General features: G+C 41.8%; 3 protein-coding genes across 3 annotated transcripts; all 3 read right to left on the bottom strand.

Annotated features, from left to right (window-relative positions):
- Window positions 1-1,559: 1,559 nt before the first annotated feature.
- nhp2 (NHP2 ribonucleoprotein homolog (yeast)) lies at window positions 1,560-3,824 on the bottom strand. Its single transcript, XM_079171653.1, has 5 exons — window positions 3,557-3,824; window positions 3,013-3,082; window positions 2,806-2,911; window positions 2,357-2,497; window positions 1,560-1,771 (listed from the first exon to the last, which is right to left on the bottom strand). Exons 1-4 carry the CDS (start codon window positions 3,720-3,722, stop codon window positions 2,372-2,374), a joined length of 468 nt encoding a protein of 155 aa, XP_079027779.1. The 5' UTR covers window positions 3,723-3,824; the 3' UTR covers window positions 1,560-1,771; window positions 2,357-2,371.
- Window positions 3,825-4,985: 1,161 nt separating this feature from the next.
- LOC306705007 (uncharacterized protein) lies at window positions 4,986-11,921 on the bottom strand. Its single transcript, XM_079171646.1, has 7 exons — window positions 11,864-11,921; window positions 11,149-11,496; window positions 8,684-8,752; window positions 7,790-7,848; window positions 7,095-7,179; window positions 6,500-6,527; window positions 4,986-5,426 (listed from the first exon to the last, which is right to left on the bottom strand). Exons 1-7 carry the CDS (start codon window positions 11,898-11,900, stop codon window positions 5,234-5,236), a joined length of 819 nt encoding a protein of 272 aa, XP_079027772.1. The 5' UTR covers window positions 11,901-11,921; the 3' UTR covers window positions 4,986-5,233.
- A 2,207-nt stretch (window positions 11,922-14,128) lies between these two features.
- LOC306705010 (uncharacterized protein) lies at window positions 14,129-18,192 on the bottom strand. The gene is made up of 6 exons (XM_079171649.1): window positions 18,118-18,192; window positions 17,825-18,017; window positions 15,497-15,699; window positions 15,330-15,415; window positions 14,459-14,564; window positions 14,129-14,268 (listed from the first exon to the last, which is right to left on the bottom strand). Exons 1-6 carry the CDS (start codon window positions 18,164-18,166, stop codon window positions 14,183-14,185), a joined length of 723 nt encoding a protein of 240 aa, XP_079027775.1. The 5' UTR covers window positions 18,167-18,192; the 3' UTR covers window positions 14,129-14,182.
- Between the last annotated feature and the right edge of the window lie 3,809 nt (window positions 18,193-22,001).

Below are 22,001 nucleotides of genomic sequence, written 5' to 3'. Positions count from 1 at the left end.
CCTCTAGAACCGTATTAAGTTAGAACCTGTTGACAGACCCCTACCCCCCCTCACGGTCCTCTAGAACCTCGTCATGGTCTCTTGGGACTCTGATATCTGCACACGGTCCTGAAACTGCTCAGATTTCACTCCCTTCGAGTGAAACTGGAACCTTCATGCCAGAACCATCCAAGAACTCTTGGAACCCTAAATGCTGTCACCTCTGAAGCTCTGCCTTGTAATGCTGGGAACCTCTCAGACATTGCTGGAACCATGAGTGGAACCTTTAAAAAACAACAGAACACGTTGAATGACTCCTGCTACATGAAGGAACCACAAGGAAACCCTCAAACATCTCCATCAAGGAACTCTACGACCATCTTAAGGACTGCCAACGTCCTTCAAGAACCCTGACAGTACATAGAACCCAGGAACACGGACAAACGAGGAGCCCGAGCTCCTCAGAAGTATCCAAGAACCTCCTCGACTGCTCTCCTGGGTCTTTGCTTCCTGTCGCCTGAGGCTCGATGTCGACAGGAGTTCATGAACATCAGCAGAGAGATTACGAGTCTGAACAAGGTTCACAGGACGGACTGAATCCACCATCAGCGCTGTGAACCTCTTCTCATGTCCTCGGGCTGAAGCGTCTCCACATCGCTCTACAGCAGGGGTGTCAAACTCATTGTTGCTCTGGGGCCGCATCGGCATCATGGTTGCCCCCAAAGGGCCGGTTGTCTTCGGGAGGGGGGGGGTGCTGCTGCTCCTTCGTCGTCGTCAGCGGGGGGGGGGGGGGGTGCTGCTGCTGCTGCTGCCACATACGCTGGTGGAGGTGTGTGCGTGCAGAACGGGGAGGAGCTCCGCCGTGTGCGATTTTACATTTTTTTTTTTGCTGGCGGATTCGCGGGCCACATACAATGACGTGGCGGGCCGGATCCGGCCCGCGGGCCGTATGTTTGACACCCCTGCTCTACAGGTTCATCAACGTGCTGCCGACTCGTATCGGCTAGATTTAGTGTCAAGACATCAACGTCCCCCCAAGAACCTCCTCAAAGGCCACTTGAGCCTCATGAAATGAACCATAAACCACCATGGGGGGAACTCTAGAGCCCTTAGGACCCTTTAACCCCTGAAGTAGCTCTGGGATTCTCCTCATACAAGCTGAATTCTCTCTAAGACTCCTGGGACCCTCGTAGAAAAGACCCCCCAAGGACCTCTGAAACCAGAACCTGCACGAAGAAGCCCTTGAAATCCTGGAGTCCAGTAAAAGTATCAGAACTGAAACAAACAGCTGTGAGATCAATAAACAGGAAGTCTGTTAAACGAAGAGATTCTGGAGACTTTAATCAGATCACGAGTTTTAAAGATGAGCCTCCTAATAAACAAACCGTGATGTCACTTCATCAGGACTCGACACCGTGTGGTCAGAGGTGGAAGTTCATCTTTACAGCCTCAGTCTGAGGGTTCAGGTCTTCAGGGGGCACCAGGACCAGAGACTCAGCGCTGCCCCGTGTGTCTGAATGATGAAATGTTCTTCATAAAGGTGATGTTTGAATGAACTGTGGTTCATGAAAGGACCAGACTCTCTTCACATTCCTTTAATCAAACTCAACACGTTTAACAGAAACAACAAAAGATCAAAAAAGAAAAAACATTTGTAGAAAATAAATCTTTTCTGATAAACGATCAAACTGTTATTTTACAGCCGGACGTCTTAAAACCACGAAGTATTTACAGTTTGTTCTCCAAACGTCTGAATCCAGCCACCTGATTGGTCCGTCGGGTTCTTCTTCACCTGCACAACAGAACAACAAGAACCGTTAGCCTAGCTTAGCACAAACACTGGGAGCAGGGGGAAACTGCTAGCCTAGCTACATCCTGTTTATTGATCGGGAGGCTTTAACATTTATGTAACGAACAAATACAGATAAAAGTACTGAATGTTTATTAACCCTCGACAACACAGTTCTCTCTGGCATCTTGATTTTCAAAATAAAAGTCCTGCATGATGACTAGAAGTAGAGAACTAGAACACGATGATGTCATCAATCATTAAGAAGAAAACACAAGATGAATTTATTTCATGATTTATTTTACAAAAATTGGAAAACACTAGAATGTAACATCCCAAATGTTATAAAAAGTCTCTACGTTCCATTTATATATTAAACCTCCTCCTCCTCCTCCTCCTCCTCCTCCTCCTCCTCCTCCTCCTGAACCATGAAGAATAAAATGTTTGATGAAATATATTTTAAGCTTTATTTTGGTTGTGTTCTGATGGAAGCGTTTGTCACATGATGTGTTCAAGGACCGTCGTAAAGATGAAAATTGTTTTGGCGATTGTTAAACTGAAACGTGTTTTTTTTAAAGAGCTGCTCACCGATTGGCTGACGGCTCACAGAGGTTTGGGGAGGCCGGTCACCTCGGCGACGCACTCGTCGTAGGCGTCCTGGTAGTCCTCGTGAGGTTTGATCAGGATCACGCAGGTCGGCCTCTTGGAGCCGGCAGAAGAACCCAGATCCTGGAACCAGAGAGGAGGGGGCGGGGCTTAGTCACATGACAACAAACAAAGATGGCCGCCGCTGAGAGACACTCTCTAAGAGCAGGGTTCATCCCCTCTGAGTTACAGCATCATAGTGATGAAGAGGAGTGAACACACGACACACACATTGTGATGAAACGTTTCACATGACGTCACACTGAGCAGAGAATCCTGCTGTTAACAACCGGACGAGTTTAACGTGTTCACACCACATGTTGACCTTTAGTTCATAGAGCAGCACTTTAACATAACAATGAGATTATAACATGACGTCATCAGCCGCTCACCCCTTTAGACGGGATGTAGGCGTACGGCAGGTTCCTGTCCTCACACATGACGGGCAGGTGACAGTAGACGTCTATGGGCAGCGTGTCTCCGGCCATCACCACGATGCTGCGCACACACACACACACACACACACATTAATAAACATCTTCACCTTTAATCCATGAGGTCATCAAGTGGCGCTTTAGAAACAAACATGGCCGACTCACCCTTTCTCCCCCTTGTTGATGAACTTCTGCACCTCCTTCACTCCTCTGCGGATGTTCTTCACTTTGGAAGCTGCAACGACAGCAAATAAAGAGTTAGAGTCCTCTGAGACAATAGAACTAAACAATAGAAGTAAACAATAGAGATGAAGAGTTCATCACAGAAGATCTATTTCACATCTACAGGAACACAGAGAGCTCCAGTGTTCACTGTTCAACATCTCCTCCGACCTGCAGGAACATCCTGAACTATGAAGAGACAACTGGATCATTATCAACATTAACATGAACATTAATATTAATATCAACATGAACATGAACATTAACATTAACATTAATATTATGAGCCTTCTCTCTCTGCTGCACGAGGCAGCACGCTGGCCGCTGCACCGTGTGCAGACAGCCCGAGCAGAGCCTCACGTGAACGTGTTTCACTTTGTTTCACGTGAGCTCGATCAGAAGAACACAGACAGCCTCTCGCGCACTGCCGTGCTGCAGACAGAGAACGTTGATGGTTCTCTAGCGGTTCTCTAGCGGCTCTTCTTACCCTTCTTCACGCACTTGTACAGCTTCTTGCTGAGCTTCTTGGAGGCCAGCGGCTGAGCGATGGGGTTCACGTGAGCGATCAGCTCGTGGTACGACTTCTCGTTCCCGTCGGCCACCGCGGCCTCCTCTACGTCCGCAGACACCTTCTCCTTCTTCGTCTTCGTCATTTCTGATTTAATATGAATATGAATCGATAACGTTACTCGTTCACTCGGAGCTTCTGTTGGTCACAGCACGCGCTGCTCGAGAGGAAACCGACACGTGTTTGAGTTTCTTCTTCGTCTGTTAGTTTGATGGTAGAAGACAACAGCGCCCCCATCGGACCGGAGGTATCATCAACCCGACCTTTCAAAATAAAAGACCAGGCTACACTATAGTGTCTCTCTCTCTCTCTCTCTCTCTCTCTCTCTCTCTCTCTCTCTCTCTCTCTCTCTCTCTCTCTCTCTATATATATATATATATATATATATATATATATATATATAATATTATATATATTATCTAGATTCTTCCTATATTGAATATATTCGTTTGTTTCTGTTGTTTGTTATAAAAGTCTCTCTGTAAACAATATTTAACTTCAAACTAATAACAAATGACATCACTGATTACTGTCGTCACTTATAACCAATGAGAGCACAGGTGTGAGTCACAGCATTGATGTCATCAGCGGTGGATGATGTCATCAGCGTGGTGGGAAGCTTCCTGTCCTTCATCTCTCTGAACATCTGACACCAGAAGGACGAGGACAGACTCTCACAGCCTGCCCTGAACGCACCACAGAGAAGTACTAGTTATACTAGTTCATGTGTACTAGTTATACTAGCTAATATATACTAGTTAATATATACTAATTATAGAAGTTAATATGAAGAAGAAGAAGAAGAAGAAGAAGAAGAGTTTTGTCCTCACTCTGATGCCGTAGCGGTGACGGGCAGAGACTCTCGTGGACTTGGTGATTGGACGATACATCCACAGACGTCCAGCAGAGGGAGACACACACACACACACACACACACACACACACACACACTCACACACACACACACACACACACACACACACACACACATGAACACACACACACACACTCAATAATCAGTACGGATCAATGTCTGTAGAGAGGCTGCTAGATATTATACGAGATCACCGTCTTACCTCTGAGTGTGTGTGTGTGTGTGTGTGTGTGTGTGTGTGTGTGTGTGTGTGTGTGTGTGTGTGTGTGTGTGTGTGTGAGACGCGGGGTTCTGACTGGACGACTTTCACCGTTAAAGTACGAAGACTGACGACATGCTGTCGCTCAGGAGATAAAGGACTGAACACGAGTTACATCACAGTTTTATTCAGCAGACTCTGCAAACACTACATTACCCATGAGGCTTAGAGAAAACAACAAACAAACAAAAAGAATCAACATCATGATGTAGTGATTAAATGTCTTCATCTCAGGAGTCCCGTCATCACATGTGACGTAGACGCAGCGTTCACCACGTGTCTGTCCGGCTGCAGGCCTCTGACAGCAATGCTCTCTGGGAGTTGTAGTCCACGGTGTCCCTGAACGTCTCATTGGTTGTTCCCCTGCTGGCAGTCTGAGGGACTGAAGGACCCTGAACGCCTCCTGAATCCAGGTGACAAGTTCTCGTCGGCGTCCGTGCGTCAGCTTCGTGGGCTCAGGGGCTCAGGGGCAATACTCGTACTCGCCTCCATCGCCTCCTTCGCCTCCTTCGCCTCCTTCGCCTCCATCGCCTCCTTCGCCTCCTTCGCCTCCATCGCCTCCTTCCTCTATCTGGTAGATGTTCTCCACCGCCGACTCTCGACTCCGGAGCTCTGGAGACCTGAACCGGACCGAACTGTGGACCTGCAGCCGAGCGCTGAACACAGAAAGACTTTATTTCTTTATGCCTGATGGTGATAACATCTCTCAGTTACTTAAGATACAGGACTGGGAATTACCCACAATTCATAGCGTTGTGACACAAAACTCAGGGTTACCAGTTGGAAGCCCAGAGGAACACCAAAGCGTTTCCTTTCATCATTAATGAACTCAGAGCTGTTCATTTTAGCCCGGAGGTTAAAGGGTCAGCGGCTCACATGTTTCTATTATATCGTCATAAGACATAAATAACACGCTTCATTCATATCATTGCAGGTAAAAGGAATACGTGTTTGATTTTGGGGTGAACTGTCCCTTTAAGGGTTTAGGGAGGGAGTTCATCATCTTCATCATCATCATCATCTTCACACTTCCTGTTTGTGGTGACAGTTATGACAAAAACCTGAACCGTGAAGACAAACATTAAAACGTCTCCACGAATAAAAACATGACAGAGTGAAACTATGACGTCATGATGGATTCATCTGTGACATCACGTGACCACAAGAGAGGAGCTCTGACTGAACTACAGGAGGAGGAGAGGAGGAGAGAGGAGAGGAGAGAGGAGAGAGGAGAGAGGAGAGAGGAGAGACTAGAAACAGGGTGGAGGGTTAACCCTACACCCTGTTTCTAGTCATGATGGTTCTGTTTGAGGAGCAGGACTTTTATTTTGAAGTGAAAATCATGGAGAGAGAGAAAAATATGACAGAAGCAGAAAAAAACCTGAAACTGTTTGATGTTCAGAGAAAAGCTTGTGAAGGAAAATGAAGTGTGAAGGGAAACGTTGAGTCGAGTTTTGTGGGTTGAGGTTTAGACAGCTCGTGTTCTTCATCAGAGCCTGAAGGCAGCGTTGGGGGTCCGTTCTGACTCTGGTCCTCCTGTCGGAGGGTTTGTGGTTTCTAGATTTCGATTAACGAAGATGAAGATGAAGATGACGGTAACGTGGGGGGGGCACAGCCATGTGGTTAAACTGCCGACTCATGATTCATCATCAGAGAGCTGCAGCATCAACCACAAACTTCTAAACTTCTAAAGAAACAAGAGAAGAGGAAGTTTCACAACTGAACTCACGTTTTGCAGAGTCGCCTCCTTCTGAAAGCTGCAGAGACACAAACACATCAGGTCAGCTGGTCTGATGGAAACATGGAGGAACAACTGAAGACTGACCTTCATCCACACATACTACGCTTCATTTTAAAACCTTTATTTCATGTTCACAAAGAAACTGTAAAGGAACAAAAGCAGTAAATTGTCTCCAGTACGACAGAGACTTCAGCCTCCAGCAGAGCTACGAGTGAGAGACGATGATCACATTCATTGATCCATCATCTAGTAAACTGTGATATGTTCACATTAATGTACATATGAAATATGTGAGAGAAGATAAAACAAAAGCTGCAGCGTTGTGAGTAAGTCTGCAACATAAATCCTGTTAATAGAGGAAGATCTTAAGTATCAAGTATTATCATAATACTCTTTAATAAGAGTAGTATTATTAAAGAGTACCATAATACTCTTTAATAAGAGTAGTATTATTAAAGAGTACCATAATACTCTTTTGTAACCGGCACCTTCATGCGTACATTTATTAACTTCACTCATGTATGAAAACGGATGGAGGTCATGTGACGTCAGCCTGAGGCGACCAGATCTCTGAGAACATTACCGATGACGAGGACCGCTGCTGTAACCAGAGACACCAACCCGACCAGAACCAACACCAGAACCACGCTGACACTGCTGCTGCTGACCTGTGACACACACACACACACACACACACACAGCGTCAGGATGCTGGACGATAAAACAGCTATAAGGATGTGCAGCGCTGGGATTTAATTGATACCAATACTTATCAATACTTTTATTGATTGATATTAAAAACACAGTGATGAAGCTGTGGTTTATACAACTAAACTATATAGTTAGGTTGAGACAACAAAACTAAGTTAGCTTTAGACAACTAAACTACTTAGTTAGGTTTAGACAACTAAACTAAGTTAGGTTGAGACAACAAAACTACTTAGTTAGCTTGAGACAAAAAAACTACAAAGTTAGGTTGAGACAACTAAACTAAGTTAGCTTGAGACAACAAAACTACAAAGTTAGATTGAGACAACAAAACTAAGTTAGCTTTAGACAACTAAACTACTAAGTTAGGTTTAGACAACTAAACTACTTAGTTAGGTTTAATTAAAGATGGTGATTTGGGTTAAAATAACTGGAGAAGTTCTGTTACTGAAGTACAGAAGTTACATAACAAATAAATCAAAGTTGACTTATGGTTTCACACGATGTTGAAAGTAAGTTTTACACTTTTCAACCGTCTGAGTTTCTCTGTAGTTAATCTTCCTCTCTCACCTCGGCCGTGATGTTGCTGGAGGAGGAAGTCGGGAGGCGCTCGGTCGAGGTCAGTTGACCTGCAGGACGAGGAAACGAAAGCAGATGTTTGAGTGCAGCTGTGTCAGCAGCATTATGTCATTGTGAACGCTTTAGACTCTGTACTTCCCTCAAAAAGTTTCATCTTAACTTATGAAGTATTGACTTAAAAGCAAAACCTGTTTGATCATATCAAAAATAAAATATACAATAGAATTGTATCATTTCCATGAAAACAGCGTAAAATATGCAGAATAGAGCTAAAAATGTACCAAACCGCAAACATTCATTTTTAATATTCAAAATTCTGGATGGACAAACAGACATTAAGCAAAACAGAAATCTATGTTCAGAAATATAATGTCCTTTCAATTAGCCTGTGAATCGCTTAATGCTTATCGCTAGCATCTACATAGCTACAGCTAACGCTAATGGTTAGCATACACACATCCCAGCCTTGCATGTAAACTCTAATTCACAAATGTTTATAAGAGTTTATAATGTATTATGTCACCATAACAGACATTTTACAGCACTTACCTAAACCAAATCATAACACTAGTCAGTAGGATCAGCCTTAGTGATTAGCATGAGCTAATTGAAAGTCGTTAACGGCCATCATGAACAGAAGGTAATAACAGTGAAGTCTGGCTACATGTTAAAGTAACGTACACCGAGTCCAGCGGTTCATGTGAAGCTTTATATGCTCTGTAACTGGAGCATAAAATCATGGGGGGATTAGTAAGCTAGCTAGCTAACTAGCTACCTGCTAAATGAGTAAAACTGAACTTAATGCTCATCAACACTCTATTGTCTGAGCGTGGTCTTTAGTGTAGAGAATGAAGATGTAGTATCTTCATTCTCTCTGTGCTGTACCTGTTGTAGAAGCCGTCTCATCGGTGGTCGTCTCTCTGGTTAACGTTGTTGATGTGGTCGTCTGTGGAGCTGAAACACAAAACAACAGCTGTGACTGTTCAGTCAATCAATCAATCAATCAATCTTCATGTATCTGACCCATAACTCCACTAGAAAACACTCTCTAAACTTTCATTGTTATGCAGATGATACTCAATTATATATATCTAACCAACCAGCTCATTAAACTACAAGCATGTCTTAATTAAGGACTTAAAAACCTGGATGAGCTGCAACTTCCTGATGATAAACTCAGACTAAATTGAAGTTGGTCGACTATAAATCAATTATCTAATGATATAGTTTCTCTAGATGTTGTTGCTCTGCATCCAGCAGCACCGTAAAGAATCTCTTAGTTCTCTTTGATCAGGATGTGCCCTTTAACGCCCAGATAAAACACATTTCAAGGACTGCCTTTTTTCACCTACGTAACATTTAATAAATCAGACACCTCCTGCCTCAAAGCCATGCAGAAAACAGTTCATGCATTTGTTACCTCTAGACTAGACTACTGTGATTCCTTATTATCAGGCTGCTCTAATACGTCTCTTAAATATCTCCAGTTGATTCAGAATGCTGCAGCATGTGTACTAACAAAAAATAAGAAATCCTATTACTCCCGTATTAGTTTCTCTGCGCTGGCTCCCTGTAAAATCTAGAATATAATTTAAAATCCTTCTGCTCACCTATAAAGCCCTGATTGGTCAGACACCATCACATTAATTAACCTTTTAATCCTTAAGCCTATTTTTAGGCCTCTGCTCGAAAATTGCATACCCATACTCAGAAGAGTGTATCTCTCTAACTACAAGGTCTATTTTAATAATGTTGATGTTATAATAACAGAAACACTTGTGAGATTTGAACAGATGTATAAATATCAGTGTATATGTTACTGGTTAATACCAAATGAAGATGACACACAGCTCAAATGAAAAAGTTTCAGATTCGCCTGAAAGAAAAGCACTTTTATTGTTTGTTTGTCTTTGAAATAATGCAGCAGTACACCTAAAACTCTCCCAAATCATAGCACATGTCAGTAGTCTCAACAAAAGGAGGTTTCAGTACGGAGAGTTCAGGGGAGGTCAAGCCAAATTCTCATTTTGGAATCAGCTGTTCCAGCTGTGCCATTCTAATTTTATATACTATATAACTATATATTTCACTTGTTTTATGACTAATAGTGTTCAATCTATCCAATTACAGCAGTTTGGCATCATTTTGACCCATTTTGACCTCTCAGGGCCTGATTGAAGTCTCCTCCAGAGATTTTTCCGTCTCTCTCAGTGTGTGTATTGGAGCTTACAAAAGCCTATGATTGGCCAATTTCAGCATGTGACACCACGTTGGATGAGGAAATGACTCAGGGAGGCGATTGGAATTGATAGACAGAATCTTTTGCCACTAAAAAATCTAAAATTCACCGCGCCACCTCGAGCGTAAAATCAATTCGTCGAAAAGTAAAAATCACAACCCCTTCGTCCAGCGAGGTGGATTGACCACCATTTTGTCATGGAAAACTTTAGAAACACATCGGACAGACAGCAGGCACATGGCTGCACGGATTTCTACGGGGATTTTGTCCGTTTTTTTCACGAAAATCAGCTCACGGTGAGAAGCGATATGATTGTTTGCGATGGTTTGTTGGCTGTATGGTTCTAATGGTTTCACTGAGAGAAATTCTGAAGATATCTCCAGATTGTGTGTGGAATCCTCTTGCTCTCCGATGTATCGGTCGGCCGTGATAGCCGTGAGTTTTGTGATGATATCTGGTAGCGGAGTGCGAAGCTCGCCGTAGCTTGCTGAAAATATGTGATATTGTGGCACAACTTGTAGTTGATTATTTGTTTGTGTATAATTGTGTTTGGAGTGAGTAAAATGGCTTTTTTGGTATTTTTTCCCAGAATCTCTCCGTTCAGTGGGTATATAACGTGTGTGATATTCATTATAGTCGTTTCTGAAAAGTGCATTTTACGACGCTCTCTTCGCTAAACTCTCTCGCTGGAACCCCAAATGGGGCTCGTTCGGTACCGAAGGGAGGAGCTTATAGTACCATATTACACCCCTAGAGAGCTGGCTCAGGTTTATAGTTAGAGTATGTTTTCAGATTGTAAAGACCTCTGAGGCAAATTTGTGATAGTTGGCTTTCCAAAATAAATTGAATTGAATTAATTTGAATTGTCTGCTGTAACAGTCAAATGTCCGGCTGAGATTCGTAAAGTGTCCTTCCGTATGCTAACACGTCAGACCTTCAGGATTTGATCACGATCAGCTGACAGGAAGTAAACATGGACCCAAACTGAATGGTCTATGAAACATACATATAGCGTAGAAACAGTGGAACAACCAACCAGTTTAAACTCAACTTAACTCAACTAAAACTATATTCTATAAAAACTTTATTATCCAAATCAATAATTTCTCACCTTTCTCAACAACCAAATCAAAGTCATGTTTGTCGTCGTTGAACAATCCGGGTATGTGCACTCTGCACCCGTAGAGTCCAGCATCCGTCTCGGAGACGTTCAGGATCGTCAGAGAAACGTCTCCATCCTCCAGTCGTCCCAGTAACTGATACCTGCTGGAAACTCTGGTTCCTTCCTTCACATTGTGTCCGTCGGTGGAGACGAGCTGGTCTCCGCATCCTGACAATGGTATTCCACCTCGACCCCAACAGGCGGACAGCCCCCCTTTGTATTTGATGTCGTATTTACAGGACAGAGTGACGCCTTCACCTGTTTGACCGACAACTCTGATGCCGTCACCTTCACTGACTGTAGGACACAAACAAACGCTGTAAAATCAGATCTCAACCTGTTCTAATCTGCTGCTTCATCCACTTTTAATTTTTTTAATCCCTCAAGTTTGTCTGAAATGAAAATAAAACCCCAATGTGTGTGTTTGAAAGTGTTAAATATGACGTAATATATAGTTAAATATGATGAAAGTACAAAAACAGAAAGAAACATTTGTTTTCTAGAAATCTACAAATAAATGCTGTGAAGAAGAAACAGTGTTATCGTCAGTAATATTAACAGAAACCAAACAACACCCAGAGAAAAAAAATAAAGTTTTGAAGTTCTATTAAAGTGTTTGATCACTTGTAAATGGAGAAACGGTGATAACATGAATATACGTCACCTGTGAGGAGAGCGAGGAGCAGAAAGATCTTCATCATGAACACACTGACAGTTTCATCACACTCTCACATTTAAACTCACACTGAGTCACAGCTGCACTGCACACTGTAAAAAATGATCTGCTTCTGCCTCAGAGAAAAGAAAAAAAAACACACAAAGAAAGAGATTTTTAGAAACTAAGAAACTTCTGAGACATTTTTAAACATGTTTCTTTAAATCAGGCTCAAATACAAGGATGGTACAAGGACCGGATGGCTCGTAGTAAAAAAAACATAAAAAAACATAACGAGACAAAACATAAAGTAACAAAACATAAAGTAACAAAACATAACGAGACAAAACATAATGAAACAAAATATAACAAAACAAAATATAACATAACAAAACATAACGTAACAAAACATAACGTAACAAAATATAACGTAACAAAACATAAAAAAACAAATGTAACATGGTACAAAATAACATGACTTAACTTAACATACATAGTAAAACATCACATAAAGAAAATAATTTAAAGTTGCAACTTCATCTAACACGTTTTCTAATGTCTCCCTAAACAACACCTATGACCGTCGGAGAGATTACGAGCTACAGAAACGTTTTTAACTCGAGGTTCATGTTGTGAATCGAAACAAAACTAAGTACGTGTGTAGTGACACTTAGATTAAGTATTTAAATAAACTATATTAGATCGGGTGTCTTTAATCTACGTAGTCTGACTTCCTCCTTCGATCTCGTCACAATTATTCGACCACTCGAGGTTGCCATCTAATAATAAACGTAAATATGTTTCGTGATGAGAATACAGCTGTTTGTTTAGGGAGGACTGTCTGCTTATAACAGTGAGTCATGTGATTCATTTAAATCTATATATATATATATGTTAATACTATGTCCCTGGTCGAAATACATTTCTGTAGTCTGTTACATCATAATGATTGTAAGATCATTATTTGAGTGTAAAGTCACCAGAGGGAGTGTAAACATGTGGTCAGTGCATGACTTCCTGTTGGTGGCTTTAGATGTTCACAGCTTCCTGTTTTCTGATTCTCGGACTGACTTTCACTTCATCAAAAGCTGAAAAAGGACAGCGGATATCCACACTGTAAGAAATATCTGCAGCTCAAACTGAATCTATTACAATTAACAAAAATAATCTTTTAACCATCACTTAGTCGACTGAGAGGAGGAAGCTCCTCCCACAACATTTCTGCATCTCTAGTAAACATGTTTAAGAAAATTAGACACAAAATGAGGGAAATAATTACGACATAACATTCAACTATAATTGTTTCTCCTTAAAATAATTATTTACAATGAACTGAGATCAAATTTCACCTGAAATTTTGGGCACATTATTCATTTTGTATTCCCTTACATATCAATGAATAATGTATGTGTTGTGTTACTTATGAATGCAACAATAAAAATATTTTTAATATTTATCCACCCCAAAATTATTAAATTCAAAACATATTTTGAAAAGCTATTGAAGCCATTGAACCATTGAAGCCACTGAAGTGTCTTTTTTAATGCTACGGCGCCCCCTTTAGGCGTCAGTCTTCATTACAGCCTCCACATGAACCTCATTTGAGAAAACTAGTTAAAAGAAGTTAAAACATTTTGTGAAATCATCAACTCATTAGTCAAACTAATAAATGTTGATTTTTTACTTCAAGTTAATGATACAAGTTGAGTTGAATTAACATTTTAAAGAGCAGGCTGCAGTACCACCTGTGGCCACAGAGTGTAGGTCTATGAGCTCATGGCGCTGTTTCCACGTGTTGGCAAATGACAGAAAACTGATATGAACAAACACAATTTTACTTTTATCACTTTAAAAGACACCAAAACTAAAACAAGATGATGACATTATGGATTCCAGTGGACATTTAATAGTTCAACAGAAGATTAACAGAACATTTAGATTAAGTCAAATTATTTATATCTTAATTTAAAGATACAAATATATATGTGATAAGATATTTATTATCTGTGGTTACTTATTGTAGCATTTTAATCCACTACACTGCAGTCTATGGACATCCAGCGCTGTTTCATTGTGAGACAAACTTGAAACATAATTTACTATTGATTAAATATTGGTCAAATAATTATAAAGTAAAGATGATTTGAGGTATAAACACGACTACAAATCAAAAAGGTATAAATATTTGTAGTTAACATTAACAGCAACGCTGAGATATGAATGTATGAATATGATCAAATAACCACGAGGATCCAATTTAATGTTTAGTTTCTTGTTTTAATCAAATGTGTTTCTCTGACTTCAGGAGGATGTGATGAAAAAACACATTCATAAGCTTCCTGTTTCTACACGGAGCTCCGCCTCCTCCTCCTCTGATTGGTTCATCCTCCTGTCGCTCTCTGACCTCCAAACACCTGCAGACACACACACGCACACACAGGTTGATATGATAAATAATGAGTTAATTTGTTGTTATTTATTGACGGTTTGCTATATTTACTGTTCTTTGTTTTTGTAATTCTTGTTTTGTTTTGTTATTTTTGTGTGTGTTTGTATGTGTGTGTGTGTGCATGTGTGTGTGTGTGTGTGTGTGTGTGTACTGACTGTAAGCAGCCGTCAGCAGCAGAGCAGGAATGAAGATGATGAAGGAGACTCTCATTGTGTTTCCGATGAAGCTCTGCAGACTGTTGACCTGCTGCTGCTCGGACGACTGTCAACAAACAAACATGCAGGTCAGCTAGCTCAGTGGAGAGCGTCGTAACGTTAGCTTGTTCAGTGGAGAGCGTCGTAACGTTAGCTTGTTCAGTGGAGAGCGTCGTAACGTTAGCTTGTTCAGTGGAGAGCGTCGTAACGTTAGCTCGTTCAGTGGAGAGCGTCGTAACGATAATTTGTTCAGTGGAGAGCGTCGTAACGTTAGCTTGTTCAGTGGAGAGCGTCGTAACGTTAGCTCGTTCAGTGGAGAGCGTCGTAACGATAATTTGTTCAGTGGAGAGCGTCGTAACGTTAGCTTGTTCAGTGGAGAGCGTCGTAACGTTAGCTTGTTCAGTGGAGAGCGTCGTAACGATAGTTTGTTCAGTGGAGAGCGTCGTAACGTTAGCTTGTTCAGTGGAGAGCGTCGTAACGATAGTTTGTTCAGTGGAGAGCGTCGTAACGTTAGCTTGTTCAGTGGAGAGCGTCGTAACGTTAGCTTGTTCAGTGGACAGCGTCGTAACGATAGTTTGTTCAGTGGAGAGAGTCGTAACGTTAGCTTGTTCAGTGGAGAGCGTCGTAACGATAGCTAACTCAGTGGAGAGCGTCGTAACGTTAGCTTGTTCAGTGGAGAGTGTCTTAACGTTGGCTGCCTCAGTTGAGGGCGTCGTAACGTTAGCTAACAATGATAACTTTACAAAGATAAAAATAATATATAGTTATTATAATCTTCAATATAATTACAGTAAAGATATTAATGTGTATAATTCAGTTTATTCTCTGTCACCTGAACCAGCGCCATCATTGGTCCTGTGGAGTTCTCCCCCGTGACATCACTTCCTGTCTCCTCCGTCACCTCCCTTGTTTTGTAACCTGTCAATCAGATGAGATGATGAAAAAAATAAAATCGCCAAAACATACTAGCCGGTCCCTGCAGGTGTGTCTGGTGCTCACCTGGTGTGTGTGGTGCGTTCAGGTTCCCGGTATCCCCAGCGTCTGAGGAGTCCGAGGCGAATGAATGGTCGATGACGATGAGGTGCACGCTGGTCGTCTGGTCGTTGAACAAACCGGCCAGCTGAACTCTGCAGTGATAGAAACCAGAGTCCGACGGTCGAGAGGTGGAGATGGTCAGAGACGAGGACGAGGACACGGAGTACCTGAAGGCCACATCACATTCTTATTTTAATTACAGCTGATAGGAACTTTTAGTTAGTGGGGATTCAGGCGGCCCCTGTGGACTGAAGTGGTAGTGTTTCTAAGCACCAGAGGACCTGTTATGCACGAGGCCCCCAAATTTGGGGGCTCTCTGGCTCAGACTGGGTAGCATATACCGTCGAAAAAATGCAGTTATCGAGAGTGAATAAAATGCATATATACATGTTATATACTAGATTAAAAACACAGTCTGGGCAACAATATCCTGCAAGCCATTTTTACACACTCCAAACACAATTCTACAGAACTACTATAGTCAACTAGAAGATTTACCACAATATCACGTATTTTTCGCCATAGCTGCGCAGCCTACGCACTCCGTTTTGAGCTACCACGTGAAAGCTAACGGCTAACCAGCCAAACCGAGATAGCAGAAAGCAAGCCGACAACACGCAGATTCCAGAGATGTCTTCAAATGTCTCTCCGTGAAACCATGACAGACACACAGCCAACAAGCAGCAAAACCACAAACTGCTTTACAGATCATAATCATAGCCGTTCCTTACCTTGAGCTGATATTGATGAAGACAAAGCATATTTTCCCGGTCCTGGAGCTAGAACATGTCCTCTACGTATATCCTGTTTCTCATTGAACTGTGTCCGGGAAAGCAGGCTTGTTTTCTAAATCTAATCTAAATAAGCCGACCCTTCTCACCCTGGACATAAACTGTTTGTGTCCCTTCCATCTGGCAGGAGGCTGAGGTCCATCAGGACCAAGACCTCCATCAGGACCAAGACCTCCATCAGGACCAAGACCTCACGACACATGAACAGTTTCTTCCCATCTTCAGTCGGGCTGATTAACAGAGCCCGGGTCCCCCACTGACTCTGTCATCCCCAGGACAATGTCCTACCGGTCACTCCCCCGCACATCCCTTCATATTTAAATACACTTGGCACTTTTACATTACACTTGTTTAAAGTCCTGTTATCTGTTTGTTGTGCACTTTATTTTATATTATTTTAAATTCTATTGTAAATTTTAATATGTTTCTATTTCTTGCACTGTTGATTGTTGTTGTTTGTTTAATACTATAGTTTAATGTTATTGTCTAATGTTATGCACCACCCGCCATGACAAATTCCTTGTATCTGAAAAATACACTGTCAATAAACGGTTCTGATTCTGATTCTGATTCTGATAAAGCAGGGGGGCGAGGGGGGGACGATTTGAGTCTCGGCGTATCAGTTTTTACGCATCACGAGACACGACGAGCGTATTGATTCTCACTGGCTAACGATTCTGTCAATCAATCCCACGTCGTCCCCGTTCAATTCCTTGGACTCTGACGCGTAGGAGGAGGGCTCATCGACTGAAATCGACCAATGATAGGCTGAGCTAGGCCTACATACACACAGAGCAACTGGAATTCAGACGAGAAAGTCCCATGGATGAGAGACAGAGACCGGCTCAGAGAGGACCCAGGCTCTCAAAATGAAGCCAAACTGCTGTATTTGGATAGATTGAACACTATTAGTGATAAAACAAGTGAAATGTATAGTTATATAGTGTATAAAATTACAATGGAACAACTGGTTCCAAAATTACAATTTGGCTGACCTCGCCTGACCTCTTTGTACTAAAACCTGTTCATATATTGTGCTATGATTCAGGCTTGGAGCTGCATCATTCCAAAGAAATAATAACAATAAAAGTGCTTTTTTTTCAGGCGAACCTGAAACTTTTCAATTTGAGCTGTGTACCATCTTTATTTACTCTTAACCAGTAACATATACACTGATATTTACACATCTGAACAAATCGCACAAGTGTTACCTTTATTATAACATCAGAATTATTCAAATAGACCTTGTAGTTACAGAACACCAGTCTTTTTAGTATGGGTATGCAATTTTTGAGCAGAGGCCTAAAAATAGGGCTAGGGCTCAAGAGGTTTTAAGCATTAAGCTTTAATTATGTTGGTCCAACTTAATTTACTTGGGTCGGATGAACTTAACTTATTAGGGTTGGTAGAACTCACTTTAAAGGAGGCCTAAAAATAGGCTTAGAGCTCAAGAGGGTAAACACTCTCATTTAACGGTCTCAGATCAGGAGACGCCTGGTACCTGAGTGACTTCCTGTATGTGAGCTGGTCTCCAGCGGCCTGGACCACCGTGTCCCGGCAGGTGAACAGTGACGGTTGGCCACTCCCCCAGCACACCTCCACTCCTCTCTGATTCGCTGCCTCTGAGCGACACGGCAGCGTCACCATCCTCCCGGCCACGCCCACCACCGTCTCCGTGGCGACCGCCGACACGCCTCAGAGGACAAAGGAGACATCAGAAGGACACCTTTATTAGGGACACGTCTCTAAAAACATTATTATTCTGTCCACTCCTCTGAGGAGCTCCAGACTCACCTGAGAGGACGAAGACACGGATGAAGGTGTGGAGAAGCAGCCGCAGCATGTTGTTGTAGAGTGTCCTGCAGACAGACAGACAGACCCAGTGATGTCACTTCCTGTTTCCATCCTGATATTAATAGACTGAACAGAAGAAGAGTCACTTCGTTTCACTTCTCCTTCTAAAAACTTCATGAATCTGTTGTTCAGAAGAAAGATGGTGAAACACGTTGAAGAAGAACATCCACTGAAAATATGTTGTACTAATATATATATTATGATGTATTTATATTTCCAGTATGAGGAATGTGATTAGAGAGGAATGAGGAGACGAGAGTCCAAGAACAACTCACCTCTGACCTGATGTCTGAAAACACTGAAGACGTTATTACTGAGGGTTTCACTGAGGAGACGAGGAGAGAGGAGACGACAAGAGGGGGAGGAGAGAGGAGATGTAGTTCACTAATCAGTTTCACACAAATCTAAAAGGAGCTAATGGAGGAGCCCACATGACCCCCATTAGCTCCCGTTAGCTTCTGTTTGCTCCCTTTAGCTTCTGTTAGCTCCCTTTAGCTTCTGTTTGCTCCCTTTAGCTTCTGTTAGCACCCTTTAGCACTGGATGTCTTCTGTTAGCTCCCTTTAGCACTGGATGTCTTCTGTTAGCTCCCTTTAGCACTGGATGTCTTCTGTTAGCTCCTTTTAGCACTGGCTGTCTTCTGTTAGCTCCCTTTAGCACTGGATGTCTTCTGTTAGCTCCCTTTAGCACTGGCTGTCTTCTGTTAGCTCCCTTTAGCACTGGCTGTCTTCTGTTAGCTCCCTTTAGCACTGGCTGTCTTCTGTTAGCTCCCTTTAGCACTGGATGTCTTCTGTTAGCTCCTTTTAGCACTGGATGTCTTCTGTTAGCTCCCTTTAGCACTGGCTGTCTTCTGTTAGCTCCTTTTAGCACTGGATGTCTTCTGTTAGCTCCCTTTAGCACTGGATGTCTTCTGTTAGCTCCTTTTAGCACTGGTTGTCTTCAGTTAGCTCCCTTTAGCACCGGTTGGCATCTTTTAGCTCCTGTTAGCTTAGTGAAAGCTACGTAATTATGTAAAAGTAGTGGAATCTCTACACACCACGATTGTCGTCTCCTAACTCCTTCACACCTTTCCTTGACCCCATGGCCTTTTCAGGTCAAGGAGAAGTGGTTAGGATAGGAGGTTAGGAGGTCATTTGTTGGGCTCTTCGATGTGTCAGACAGCTGATCTCCAGTGAGTTTCTATTGGATGAGTTCACCACACGTTGAGGATCACGTGACCCTTTAAGTCCTCTAGATCCGTGGGTCGCGGGCCTTTTCCTGGGAGAAAAAATAACTGAAAATCTTGTGCTTTTATTTTGAAGGGGATTTTTTATGCATCGGAGTTATTCACACTCCTTAACAGTATTTGGCGTTAATGCCTCGTAATGTTAATATACACCCAACATCTCACAGCATAGAAGAACACACACAGTTTGTTTTCATGCTCATTGAGCGAACAGCTTCTCTGCACTAGAGAGCTGCTACACGACGACTGCAGAGGTTCAGCTCAGGTTCAGACTGATCCATCTTTACATTAAATAACTTTGAGAAGTTGAACATTTGGGTCACGGCTTGTCATTAAGGGGTGATGGTGGGTCCCACAGCCAGACCAGCTGAGAACCACTGCTCTAGATGTTTGGTCTGGAGGCCTTCGGGCGTCTTCTTCAGGTGCTCAGATGGAAACGCTCGAGTGTCTCTGGAGGACCTGAGAGCTCTCTGAGTCGGTTCTTCTTCTGCGCTTCAGTAACGATAGTGAGGATGAAAACACTGTGAGAGAGAAACAGGAAGGGAATCAACCAGAGAGCTGAAAGACACCGCTGGTACGGTGGTCCATGAAGGCAGCACCCAACACACTAATAAAGGACAGAAGAAGAACTCACACCCACCCACCCACACACACACACACACACACACACACACACACACACACACACACACACACACACACACTAACTCGTATTAAACAGCATTAAATAAATGGTTCCAACTGTTCATTAGACACCAGTGAGGGTGGTCTGACCTCTCGCCACTCTTCTTCTCTGGTTTTTAAAGAAGCGGCAGGATAAACAAAGGCTCCTGTACGGCAGCCCTGTAGGGCCAAAACTCCTCGTCTCTAAAAAGCAAAAGCATCACGTTACATGTGACTCACTGCACCACACTCCTTACATTAGTTCACTGACATCTACTGATTGATTTATTAAAATAATAACTTTGAACATTTACTTGTATATTTATGAAACTTATTTGTCAAATGTGTAATACTCTGAAGTATCTATAATAATAATTATAATAATATTAATTATTATGATTGTTATAAAAGCAGTTATTGTATATCTTTATTTGTGTTTTATCTGTTTGACATATATGTATCCTATAGTATACATATATATATATAGACATATATACATATATATATATATATGTATATATATATATATATATACATATATATATTTATTATTAGTGCTGGGCAACGATTACAATTTGAAATTGCGATTAATCTCATTGTAATGCGCAGAATTCAATAATGAATTCTAAAGTAGTGTATTCTCACTTTTATGTTAAAGTGCTGCTCTATGAACTAAAGGTCAACAACATTTGGTTTAAACACGTTAAACTCATCAGGTTCTTGTTAACAGCAGGATTCTCTTCACACAGCAGCAGATATAACACAGTTATAATGATTCTGATCATAGATATTCAGCGTGTTCACAACTTTATCTTCATGTGTGTCAGAGATGAATTTAAATATACATCTTAAACCTGAAACCTATCTACGTCATGTTTTAATGTTTGTTAAAGTCTCAGTAGTGATAACTAAATGATATGATTATTATACATATTACAAACAAAACACTTTAAAAACTCTAAAACAATAATTTAAATGAATCATTTATTTGTTGGTATGTTGGTCAGACGCTATGCTACACTGATTAGCGTAACATGTGTGGTGTTTGTTATAAATGTATGTTGGTACATAGAGGGTGAAAAGAAGCTGTACATGGAGGGACTTAGGACCCAGGGGAACGTAGGGGAAGGAAACAGGAAGAGACGCCACAAACAGCTGTTCACCGCTCGCTGCTTCTTGTGTTAAAAATGTCGCTTAATAATAAAAAAAACTGCGTTAACGCGCGATAAAATAATTGTCGGCGTTAATTAATTAATGCGTTAACGTGATAATAACACGTTAACTTGCCCAGCACTAATATATTTATATATATATATATATATACATGTATATATAAAGCACTTTAAAGCTCTGACTCCTGAGAGTAACTGCCTTTTTTTCCACCACTTCACATCAAAGCTCAGCGGATCTGTTGAAACCAGATGTGTAAACATTGAACAGTCACCTCCAGAGGAAGAGAACATCTGCTGACATGAAATGTCTTCAAGTAGATGAAATGTTTTAAAGAACAGTAATGTTTCCTGTGTGACAGAAGGAACATGAAGATGTGTTTCAGTAGAAACAAAGAGAAGGTTTAGACATCTTTACATCAAACGTGAGATTGTTTTATGGTTTTACAACAACAGAATATTTTTTGTTCTCTGGTGAAAATAAAAAGTGTTTTCTGAATATTAAAGTTGACGTTTTCCTTTGAGGGGAATTAAAACCTAACATTATACAGAGTCTCAGGTTTCTGTTCCTGTGTTCACGTATGGAGCGCTAACAGCGCCCAGACAGGAACATAGACGAGGAGGAGGAGACGAGGAGACGAGGACGAGGAGACGAGGAGGAGGAGACGAGGAGACGAGGAGACGAGGACGAGGAGACGAGGAGACGAGGACGAGGAGACGAGGAGGGCCGTTCTGTTCTGCATCTTTGTTTTCTTTTAATCTCATTTGG

Source organism: Pholis gunnellus (genome assembly GCF_910591455.1).
Source record: "Pholis gunnellus genome assembly, chromosome: 13".
Classification (NCBI taxonomy): domain Eukaryota; kingdom Metazoa; phylum Chordata; class Actinopteri; order Perciformes; family Pholidae; genus Pholis; species Pholis gunnellus.
Note: the sequence above shows the minus strand (reverse complement) of the source record. Positions and strands in the feature narration are given on the sequence as shown.

Excerpts from the sequence above, each read along its gene's own strand:
- LOC306705007 (XM_079171646.1), bottom strand. The coding sequence starts at position 11,900 with ATGATGAAGATCTTTCTGCTCCTCGCTCTCCTCACAG. Across the intron at positions 7,849-8,683 it reads TGAGACGGCTTCTACAACAG|GTCAACTGACCTCGACCGAG; the intron begins GTACAGCACAGA and ends CTCGTCCTGCAG. Across the intron at positions 5,427-6,499 it reads AGGAGGCGACTCTGCAAAAC|CGCTCGGCTGCAGGTCCACA; the intron begins GTGAGTTCAGTT and ends TTCTGTGTTCAG.
- LOC306705010 (XM_079171649.1), bottom strand. The coding sequence starts at position 18,166 with ATGCTGCGGCTGCTTCTCCACACCTTCATCCGTGTCTTCGTCCTCTCA. Across the intron at positions 18,018-18,117 it reads CCGTGTCTTCGTCCTCTCAG|GCGTGTCGGCGGTCGCCACG; the intron begins GTGAGTCTGGAG and ends TTGTCCTCTGAG. Across the intron at positions 15,416-15,496 it reads GAACGCACCACACACACCAG|GTTACAAAACAAGGGAGGTG; the intron begins GTGAGCACCAGA and ends TCTGATTGACAG.
- nhp2 (XM_079171653.1), bottom strand. The coding sequence starts at position 3,722 with ATGACGAAGACGAAGAAGGAGAAGGTGTCTGCGGACGTAGAGGAGGCC. Across the intron at positions 3,083-3,556 it reads GTACAAGTGCGTGAAGAAGG|CTTCCAAAGTGAAGAACATC; the intron begins GTAAGAAGAGCC and ends CTGTCGTTGCAG. Across the intron at positions 2,912-3,012 it reads ATCAACAAGGGGGAGAAAGG|CATCGTGGTGATGGCCGGAG; the intron begins GTGAGTCGGCCA and ends GTGTGTGCGCAG.